The 11252-nt window shown below is 50.0% G+C and overlaps 1 protein-coding gene across 1 annotated transcript in view; it reads right to left on the bottom strand.

The window, feature by feature from the left end:
* The window catches only part of Mmp24 (matrix metallopeptidase 24), a 44612-nt gene that overhangs the window by 3114 nt on the left and 30246 nt on the right, over positions 1-11252 (bottom strand). Inside the window, exons 5-8 of the mRNA XM_087188942.1 lie at positions 7280-7441; positions 4832-5046; positions 3139-3277; positions 1355-1621 (exon numbers count right to left, since the gene is read on the bottom strand). Of these exons, the coding sequence (XP_087045068.1) occupies positions 1355-1621; positions 3139-3277; positions 4832-5046; positions 7280-7441 (783 nt within the window). The remainder of the gene's footprint in view (positions 1-1354; positions 1622-3138; positions 3278-4831; positions 5047-7279; positions 7442-11252) is intronic.

Here is an 11252-nt window from a genome sequence, read left to right as displayed (position 1 = left end):
TTTTTTTTAGCTTGGCACATATGATTTCACAACACAGACGTAGGGTCTTTGGGACCCTACTCAGGGAAGGCTGGAAGGAAAGGAGGTGAGTGGGAAGCTTCTGCTAGTTACTCCCTGGGCTCCCAGCAACAGCCCTAGTGGTTCAGCCAGTCCAGACAGCAGAGTAACTCACTCAGACTCTCGTCATTGGCTAGCTCCCCACCCTGGCTGGGACTTTCACTGGTCAAGATCTTTGATGTCGCCTGTCTCTGAGGCTCTCCAAAAAGGGAGGCCACGTGTGTAAGGCATCCTGTACACAAGAGAGCCAACAAATAGCAGCTATGCCTGTGTGGCCACTGGCTTTTGAAATGGTGATGCCTCCTCAGAGAGCCCTTCCTCACCGTGGTCTCTAAAATGGTGTCTTCTGCCTAGTTGCTCTCTCACAGCGTTTGTTTCCCCTGCTAGCTTTTGTTGCCACCTTGTTTTCTGCCACTAGACTGAGAATTATGCAAGTCTTGTCATCGCTATATTCTTGGCCTCTCCCATACAAACCGGTTTCAGTATTTTGTGGGGTGAATGAACAAATTCTATTTTTCTACTCAAACACACCAATAAGATGATGATGGTAGCAGCTAAAACTTATATTCCATGGACCATGTGGAAGGCATTATGCTGTGTGCTGTTTTATTTATTTTATTTAATCCTCACAAAGCCATTTATAAAGATGCCATTATTGTCCCCATTTTATGGATGAGGAGACTAAGAAAACTTAAATGATTTGTCCAAATTCATAAAGTGGGAGAGGTGGTATGTGAACCCAGCCAGCCTGACGGGAGAGTCTGTGTTTTTGACCAGATCATGGGTGCCTGTTCTGTGCCTGGCAAGACTAAACGCTTCCTCTTGGGAATCTCCTGGTCTGGTGGGCAGACAGGCTGAGTGCCTGATGGCAGCCATGGTGATTGGTTGCCAGCCCAGTCTCCAGGAAAAGCTTAGGAAATATCTTATAAATTAAAAGCTTCCTACCCTCAACCCCTGTGTAAAAAGTACCCCTGGACCACCCCTATCCTTCACTGTTTTTCAGACCTGACTGCCTGAGGAAGCCCTAAATGACATCTAAAGACCAGTGAGAAATGCTGTCTGAAGGAATGAAGTCAGTACAGGAAAACCTCAAAACTGTGAATCATTCCTATAGGTAAAACTTGTGACCTGGTAGCTGGTTAGCAAGTTAATGCACTGTGTGAACATGGTCATAGGGGGCAAGTTCCTGCTACTGGCGGGTGTTTCTCAAACTTGGATATCTGAGAATATGTCCAGGGCCCTGAAGAGAACCACATAAAATCAGCCCCCACCCTCACTGGGCCCAGCCCTTACGTACACCCTTCCTTGCTGATGAAGGCCCCTTGGGGAGCCTGTGGGATGCCCTTCCACACAGTGATGGGCTTGGGATAGCCAGGATCTGTGGCCCGCCGCTCCTCGCTGTAGCGCCAGTACCGCTCGCCTTTGAAAAAGTAGGTCTTGCCCACAGGTTCCCAGCGCAGAGCTGTGTCGATGCCTTCACGGGGCAGGCAGCTGCCCAGCTCCCCCAGGCTATGGGGATACCCAGGTTCTACCGTCACCTCCTTAAACACCCAGTACTTGTCACCTGTGGGCAAGAGGAGCCCAGAGTCAGTCTTCCTTAGCCACTCAGTGACAAGGGTTGTGGCTAGTGTCACTTGCCCATTCTCATTCATAGAGCTGGAGCGTCAGCCCTCTCAGCCCCTTGGGCCCTGGCAGAACTTGGGGGCAAGCAACGAGAAGCCAGTCACAGATCCTGACAGTAGGCCACCTGCTGCCCGGATCCATGCCCCACCCTCTTGACGTGCTATTCTTTCCTCTCTGGTGATCTTAGCCATTTCTATGTCTTCACACACTACTAACCCCCAACCTATCACTGGTGTCATCTAACTCTGAGGCTACAGCTCACAGCTACTCTCACACTGGACCTGGGCACTGCCTCAGACACTCATCTCCAATGGCCCTGGCAGCTCCAAGTAGGCTTCCCAGAACTCCTCATCTGAACCACAGAGGGGACTTCCTCCTCATCACCTTTCTGCCTCCTAGGGTCCCCAAGAAGAAGATCTGGCAGTGCCCTCACCCCCACCTGTCTTGCTAATTTGTTTAAGCTGGGTTCAAATTTGGTGATCCTCCTGTCTTACCCCCTCGAGTAGCTGGGATTATAGTCAAGCACCACTGTGTCCAGCTTGGCATCAGTTTTGACTGTCTTTCCTTCCTGTCTCAGCATACAGCCACTTATAAGTCCTTTTGAGTCTCCTCACAGCTGTCCCTTGTTCCCTGAAAGCTGCAGAGCTCCTCCTTGGTTTGGGTCTCATGGACAATGCTCTCCTCAAGTCCAGCAACTCCCTCCAAAACAACCTTCCTGCCTTTGTGCTATTGTATCACCGCCTGCCCTATGGCTCTGTGCTGTTCAGAAAGAGGCAGTGGATTTCCAGTGTTGGCCTACTGGGACCAGAGCATATTCCACCTGGCAACCAGGGCTCTTCAGGATGTGCCTCCATATGACCTTCCCCGGCCATACCTCACTGCTCTCCAGGGTGAAGCCTTAGTGGCTGTTAGTTGGGACTTCTAAGCTCTTTGACTGCATACTCCACAGTCCCTTACCCATGCTGTTTCATCCCCCTAGTGCTTTCCTCAGCAGTCTGTATCTTATCCCTCTTGGGCCTGGCCAAGTCAAGATAATCAACATGAAACAACCTGACACAGTGCTGGACCCATGGTAGGCATGTCAGTTCCCTTTCCCCTCCTTGTCCTCCCTGTGACCTCCTCCCTCTGGGCTCTTCTAGAACTTAAGAGAACGGCCTTTCCTCAAGTGTTGAGTGGTCTTTAGTTGCCTGTCCCACCCTTTACTTCATGTGAGTGGAGTTTGTCACCCTGAAATCTTCACACATAGACTCTTAACATCACTTCCTGACTTGATGCCCCCAGACAGTGTACTGCCTACCTGAAGGGGTTAATCCTGTCAGAGGTCAGTGTCTCTGTTAGGCCTAGAAAGGCTCTTGGAGGGCTTCTGCCTCCCACACCACCTCTTCCAGTTTTGATGGAAAAATGAGGTCCCCAAAAGGGCAAGAAGTGACCCAGGTCCCACAGCACAGGCTGTGTTACCTTTGAAGAAGACAAATCTTCCATCAGCCCTTTCATAGGCTGCATCGATGCGGGCAGGGAGGCCCTTCCAGAACTGCTCAATCTGCATGGGGTAGCCCTCCTGCACCCGGTTATTGCGAAGGCGCCAGAACCAGCGATCCTGGGGGAAGAGCAGAAAAGAGACATGCCAGGCACTCCTTCTGAATCCAGTGATCTCAGCCCTGGGCTCAGGCCCAACAACCCAACAGCATCCCTTGGGCCCAGCCTTGCAACCCTTTGTGGAGTCTATCCATCTGCTGCTTCCAGTTCTCAGAGGAGGACAGAATGTTCATTTCAGTCTTCATTTAAGCCTCCTGATGTCCCTTGCTGCCTTGGGGACCATAAGACAGCACATAGTCCTGGCGTGGGAGAGGTGTGGAAAAGCTGGAAAGGAGAATGCCAGGGCCTCGAGTTGCCACAGGAGGGCATCAGAGAGTCAGACCTCAGGATGGTGGGAAGACCAGGGTGGTAAATGGGAATGAGAAAAATCCAGATTTGCCTATGAACAGTTCATTTGAGAGGATTAAAAAAAAAAAAAAAAGTGCAGAAGAAGGAACATGATTCATAAAAGATGGTACAGAAGCTAACACCTTTTAAGATGTTTTACCTAACACCTCTAGGTCCAGTTTTTTAAGCTTATTTTGAGTTTCACAACTCTGTTATATCAATATGAGATAGTCTAAAAAAGGGCAAAGTGACATGTCTTCAGCCACCTATTGGGAGGCAGGGCTGAGGCTGATCCATATCACCTGATACTCAGCACTAGAAGTTTGCTGGGAAGACCTCTTCAGGGCAATGGGGCAGCCCTTCTTGGCCACTCAATGTGATGGAGACACTCTGCCCAGATCCCTTTTGGTGAAGCTGTTGCTCTGGTGGTTCGGTGTGCAGCAGAAAGCAGTTTTCAATTGTCAGCTCCTCTGGGAATGGCCTCAGTTTCAAAGAGCTTCCCTCAATGAAGAAGGAGGTATAAACTTCCTGCCATTTGGCATCCAATGTAGGATGACCAGTGGGCTATTCCAACCCCAGAGCTCCCCATAGGGTGGTCAGATCTGCAATAGGCTTAGGTTGCTGCTCAGCCTCTCCCTCTGCCCTGTCCTGCTTTCTTTCCTTCTGCCCATGGTTGTTGATCCCAAAGGTACTCCCTCATCAAAACCCTGAATTCCAAACTTACAGACTGCTCCTGAGGACCCAGCCTGCAACACACTATGCAAGCTAGTGCTCGGCCAGCTCGTCTAAAGTGACAGGCACAGGACAGGTGATAAGATGTAGCCCAACCAGTGGGAGTCTCACAGACCCCACCCAAGCCTGGTGTCTTCATAGCCAGCACACATTGGGTCTTCCAATACCCTTTGTTAGAGGAATGACCCTCCAGGTTTTAGATGAACAACTGAGGTCCAGAGAAAGGCGGTGACTTGCTGAAGGTCACAGACCAGAAGCTATTTCCAGCACTTTCCCCAGTATTAACCCCTGGTTAGGGGTGGGATCACCAGTCTTCCCCCTTCACCTCTTGGAAACAATTTACCCAGCAGCACCAGGAAGAGACCCTGGGTTCTGGCCACTAGGCCAGCTCTATCCAGGCACACAGGCAGATTATTCCAGAGTAGGAGCTCCTTGCTCCCTGCTGGGGGAAGAGTGGATGGGGACAACTGGGGTGGCACCAGTCAACCAGCCTTACCTTAAATACAAACATCTCGCCTCGGAAAAGGGCCACTGTGTTGAAGTTACCATCACAGATGTTAGGTTTGGCGCCTGGCATGGATGGCCTGTCCCCCAGGGGGGGCCGAGGTGGCCTGGGCTGGCGTTCATGCTTCCTCTCAGATGGTGAGTGGATCCTGCGGACCGGGAGTGTGGGGAGGGGCCTTGTGGGTTCCAGGGGCTCAGCTGGGGGTCCTGAAGAGAAGAGATGCATCTTAGAGGGTGTCCGGCTGTTCCTTTCTACCCTTTGCCATAGCCTTGTCATCACTCAGGCAGTTCCTGGTCAAGTCTGTCATCTTCCACCCTCCTGTCCCCTCTCCCTGACATAACTCCCCCAGTTTTTGAGAAAATAAATAAAAACATCCATCAAATGGGGCTGCTCATCTTTTTACCCCCAAATCTAGTACTTCTTTTTCCCTCTTCCATTGCAAGAGCAAGCTGTCCTTCCTTATCATTAGCATCTCATGCCCTCTTCCTCTGCTCATCTTCATACATGCCCCACTTTTTCAGCTTCCGTCCTGCTCCCCATCCAAGCCTATTGCCAAAATCACCAATGACCACCATGCTGTAGAATCCAATTGGTCACTCAAACTTTCTTTGAGCATATGAATCATCTAGGGATCTTGATAAAATGCAAATTATGACTCAGAGGGCCTAGGGTAGGGCCAGAGAGCCTGCATGTCTCTGAGGTCTCAAGTGATGCTGATGTTACTAGTCTGAGGCCCCTATGTTGAGTAGCAAGATCCCAGAAACTTGTCTTGAAACATGCTCCTCTTTTCCAGAGCTGTATACTCTTGGTTTTCCTGCCTTCTACAGAGCTGTTCCCTCTCAGCCTCCTTTGCTGGGGCTATCTCACCCTACCCTAAATGTTGGAGTGCCCTGGGGCCTCTTCTCTTCAATCTTAGAACTTATTATTATTATTTTTTTCAGTACCTGGGATCAAACTCAGGACCTTGTGCTTGCAAGGCAGGTGCAGCACCACTGAGCTAAACCCTTGGCCTCTTCTCTTCAATCCTGACATTTTCTTTCATCACTAGATTGGTGCCTCTCAAGTGGGACTGCATATGAGGATCACTGGGGAGCTTTTAAAACTCCAGATGCTCAGGAAGCACTCCAGGCCAACCAACCCAACTCTTTGAGATGAAGGCTGAGTGTCAGTGTTTTGTATTTGAATCCCAAGGTATTCCAATGGGTGAACAAGTGGAGAGTCACTACACTAAGTGGCTTTAAAGAGCCTGTACATCAGAGCTGTCCAGTAGGCTGATCCATGATGATGGAAATGTCCTGTGTCTGCACTGTCCAATACAGTAGCCTCCAACCACATGCATATGTGGCTATGTAGCTATTGAAGTAAGCAGCTAGTTCTTTTTTGTTGTTGTTGTTTTGTTTTGTTTTGTTTTTTGGGTACTGGGGATCGAACTCGGGACCTTGTGTCTTCGAGACAGGTGGTGGAAACACTGAACTAAATCCCCGGCCCTAAGCGACTAGTTCTTAATGTGACTGAGGTCTGGAACTTTAGTTTAAGTAATATGCATTTTGATTTCAATAGTCATTTGTGGCTAGTGGCTATTGCACTGGAGACTAAAGACCCTAAGTTAGATAGGTAAATTCCATTGCCCCTGTGATTACAAAAGGGAGAACCACTGGTGTTGTCCTTGGCCCTCCTCTCCTTCCCCTCACCCCTTCCCTTCACCTGATCTGTCAGCAGATAGTGTCCATTCTACCTCTGGTACTTGCTGCCCCCATTAGCCCTCTGCTGCTTCACCTGTTGAGGTCCAGGGTTCTGGTTGGGGCACTTCTCTAGAGGGAGTCCCACTCCTGTGCTCTACTGCCTGGGGGCTGTGCTATGATGACAAACATTATTTACTCAAATAAATTAGTCTTCCCATTTGTACTGACTGTCCAGAACAAGAGCTTCACATGCTAGTGTGGCCTGAGTTGGGAAGAGAGGCGTGGTGGGAAGGCCTTTCATACCTTATCAAGATAGCAGCCTGGCTTCTCTTTTTTTTTTTTCCTTTTTAAGACCAAAGCTGTGGCGATGATATCTATCACATTGTGTCACTATTACTCAGGCACATGTGTGGCTGTCCTTGGCTAGCGGGGGTACCCAGGAGAGGGCCCAGTCACCATCTGGTAGAGGAAGGGAATGGAGCGTAGGAGGTGAGAGGGAGGTGTGTGAAAGGGGAGAAGGTAGAGAAGAGAGAATGAGTGGGCCTCTCTTCACCTTTGTCCCTCCCAGTCCCAGGCCAGACCCTCCCCTAGGTTTCTCAAGTGTGCCAGGGGAAGCCTAGTAAAGGTTGGCGCACAGAGACACAACAGTGGTGCTGATGGGTGGCAAGGCTTTCCACCCTATACCTATTCCTGACAGGAAGGCAGCTACAACCCAGCCCTGAGGAAGGAACAGTGGCCTCTCTTGCCTGCCACACACCATAGATCTTCTGGATGCCCTGGAGATCATCCTGGGGCAGCTTGAAGTTGTGTGTCTCCATGTACTGGTAGAAGGGTGCCATGATGGCACTGGGGTCATTGGAGTGCTCCAGTCCCAGTGCATGGCCCAGCTCATGTACAGCCACCAGGAAGAGGTCGTTCCCTGTGGAGAGGGACATAGGAGGGTATCAGTCAATTAGTTCACTACTTGGTAAAATACTGAGCATATCCCTTCTGTGCTGAACACTAGGGACATATAAAGAAATCAGAATAATCCTTGCCTTCCAGACCTCTCCATAGAGTGGGGGTCATGGAGAGAGAAACAACATAAGTGACACAGCAATCCTGGTGCTTTACCAGATGTCTATAAGGGTCAAGGGGGATTCTGAGGAGAAAGAGGTCATTTAAACTTGGAGGAAGATGCTTAGGGAAAGCTTCATAAAGGTGAAGCTGAAGTTGAGGCTTGAAAGGTAAGAAGTTGGTCAGGAGAATGAATGCAGGGGGTGGAGAAGGGTGGGGTTGGTGTTCCTGGCAGAGGGAATGCTATAAACCAGGTCCAGGGACAAGCAGTTTCATTTCACTTGGCTCTGGAACAAAGCACAAGGGGAGGGCCCGAGGGAGATGAGGTCAGCCAGGCTGGCAAACAGGGCTCTGTGATGCCCTACAAAGGAATTTGGATCAGCTCCTTGGCCAGTTGGGGGTGTAAGCAGGAGTGTGGGTGGAGTGGGGATGAAATCACCCTGGGTGCAGTTGGAGGAAGGATTAGAGGGAATGAAACCAGTAGGATCAGTTCTGAAGCCAGTATCAGGGTCCAGGTGGGAGAAGAAAAGGGCCTGAGCCAACGTGGCAGTGGTGGGGACAATTAGAGAAAGTCTTGGGGGTGGCTGGCTGGCATTTAGCTTCAAGAGACCCAGGGCAAGTAGGGCACTGGGTGCAGGAAAGCTCTCCGTTATCAGAACTCCAGTCCTGGAAGAACTGAACTGCAAGGCAAGATCAAGGCGAGGACTCCAGTGTGAATGGAGACACAATCCAGGTGCTGAAAATGGGACAAAGGATCCCAAATGTGAAACTGAGGTGGTGGCATGACATGGTGGTTACGAGCATCCTCAGAGTAGGAAAGGGCATCCTCATTTCAAACTCTAGTTACCATCTTTGTGAGCATGGTCATGTGTCTACTCCCTGAGTTTCAATATCCTCATGTGTAAAACAGAGGAATCATGCCTACCTCTAAGATAACAATGATAGAGTAGTGTGGTCCTGAGTGGCTGCCACTGTTGTTACTATACATAGACAGAAGCTTGGTTTGTGGAACAAGCCCACTGATCAAAAGGAAGCAGAAGGCCAGTGGTTCCACAACCTGATCTTCTTAAAGCTAGCTCCCCTAAGCTTCTGTCTTAGGTCTGAGATATAGCAAGACCTGAAGTTGGGGGGATTAAGTAATCCCAGTTTTGGAAAAGAAATGCCAGGTAGGGAACTGGGGAGTCCATTGTAGAGACAGTACTGGCTCTGGCTTGCCCAGTTATAGACCCCTGCTTGCCTTGACTGCTGGCATTTGCATGCCTCTGATCTCCTAGCCCTAGCCATTTCTCAGCCCCTTTCTGCCACTTCTAAGTCCAGGGAGGCTTTAGGGGTCTATTCTGGCCCCAGCATTCCTGGAAAAGTTGCCCCTTCTCTAGCCCAGCCAGTGCCCATGAAAGTCAGATGGGGGCAGGAGTTGTTTGACCTTTCTGGCTAAGGTCTTGGGAGAAGAAAAGCCCCCTGAGCCAGACCCAGACTTCGGGAAGTTCGAGCCTGCCACTCCAGTGACACCACTGGTATCTTCAGCGAAGCTGCTTGTGAGCAGTGGAAAGGAGGGAGGATGGGCAAGACTAGCGGAAGGTTGGCCAAAAGCCTGGGGCTGGCCTTCTGGTAGGAAGGGCAGGCTGGCAAGAGAAGGCCTGGCAGCCCCCGGCTCCTTCCTCAGGTCCTGGTCCGTCTGGCAGTGGGGAGGCGTGAGCTCATCTCTGAGCTCCATCCCAAACAAAGGTGGCTGCTAGAGGCAGCGGAAAGCAGCTCTGTTTCCTAGGGCCTGTTCTGGCTCCATTCCTGGCCTGTTCCTGAACCTGGGACAAGCTGTTCAGGGCCTCTGTCTCCTGGCCAGGCTCCTCCCTGAAGGCCATCCACAGGGATCTTAGGCACCCAGGGAGCAGGCCTCTTGAGTGCTGGGCAGACTCTCAACCTTTACTCAGCCTGTACCTGAGCCTGCAAAGAATAGCAGTAGCCTCTGAAAGAAGGGGGCTACAAGTCTGGTCCAGGGGTAAAAGGAAGAGAAGAGGTGGGGAGCCAGTGTCCTACTCCACAGAAACCCAACAGAGATTTGGGAAGGAAAGGGAAAGTGAGAGGCAAGAAAACTCCCTGAGCTTGTTAAGGGAAAGCAGAGGTACAAGGAGGAGGCCTGTTATGGAGAAGACTCCAGTGCCTCATGGTCAGGAGATTCTTCAGGTCTCATTCCCTAAGAAGGCAGGAGCCAGGCAGCAGAGTGGTCTGGAGTGTGGTCTCTGGCAGTCAGACAGCTTGTCTTCAAATCCCAGCTCTGACATGTCCTATCAGAATGATATTTTAAGTCTCTTCCTTTGTAAAATGAAAGGAATGATAGTACCTTCTTTATGAGAATGGGGGTGAAGATTAATGAGACAAGGTATGTAAAGCTTCTGGTACAGAAGTATCACTATTAGTTAGTAGGGTAATGGTGGGCTATGTAAGGACCAGCATCCTAATAGCAAGTGTTCCTGGAAGTCCCTGGGCATCTTAGCACAGTCTGCCTGGCTACTCCAGTGCACCTTTACCTCTGCTTCATTCTTTTTCTTAGGACCTCCTTATTTTATAATTCCTGTCATCTTGACTCCCCTAATCCCCAAAAGACATTTCCCTTCACCTCTGTTCTCTTGCCAGTGCTGCCTTTCCACATGGAGCATCCTCCTTTCTTCACAGTTGAGTTCAATGCCTGTCTCCCAGGAAGCCTGCCTCGAGTTCCTGACTGGCCCAAGTGCTGCCTCTTCCATACTCTGCCAGCATTTTCTCCGGAGAGTCTTTAGGCATTGGCCACTTTCCAGCCTGCATTAATTACAGTTGCTAGTGCACACTCATGATTGTGAGCAACCTGGGGGCAAACTGAGCTCCACAGCACCCAGGATGGAACAGTGCCAAAAACTCAGTATTTTTCCAAGTGTGGTTCTTGGGCCACCTGTAGCAGAACCCTGACCCTCAGGGGGAGCATTGTTAAAGATGGTAAGTCTCAGGTTTACCAACTATGTGAATTTCTTAAATCCTTGGCAGAACTTCACTTTCCTTATCTGTAAAATGGAGATCATCATCCCTGCCTCCCCAGGTGGAGGAACAGTTAGTGACATAAGTGTGGAAGGGCTCTATCCTGTGAAGCAGAGCATGGTCATGATGGCTCTTCCTGTCTCATCACCTTTCCCTATGCAGGAGCAGTGAAGGGCTGAGCTCTCTCGCCAGCACCGTGTAGTGTTATCTGCTGACTTCACTGGTTGACTCACTTAAAAGAAATGAGGACAGAAGGAGTTTCTGGAAGTAGCCCCAATAACCGACTTAAAGGTGTAGTGGTCCAGCTTGCCCCTTCACAGACTCCATGAGGTGGGGAATGAGAATCACCTTACAATCCAGTGGTCCTCCAGGGAGCCTTTGAAACACTGGGGGAGGGAGGATTCTGATTTAGGAGGTCTGTGCTAGGATGTAAACAACAACTTCCCCCTTCCTCCTCCTCTTTCTTCTTCTTGTTTCACAGATGAATTATACAATAGTAGAGTCAGCCTGACATGACCAGAAACTATTTGACCTTAACATCACTAAAAGTAGGACAGTGTGCATCATATGTACTTCCCAAGATGGTAAATGGAAGTACCAATACCACTGAGGAAGGATTCCTGCCAAAAAGGTGAACTTGAATCTAGTCAGACCTGTAGATCTGATTA

The sequence above is a fragment of the Heterocephalus glaber genome, unplaced genomic scaffold (genome assembly GCF_053883595.1).
Source record: "Heterocephalus glaber isolate CG9 unplaced genomic scaffold, H.glaber_assembly_v1.0 deba00001532, whole genome shotgun sequence".
NCBI classification, from domain to species: Eukaryota; Metazoa; Chordata; class Mammalia; order Rodentia; family Bathyergidae; genus Heterocephalus; species Heterocephalus glaber.
This window is presented reverse-complemented; position numbering and strand designations above follow the sequence as displayed.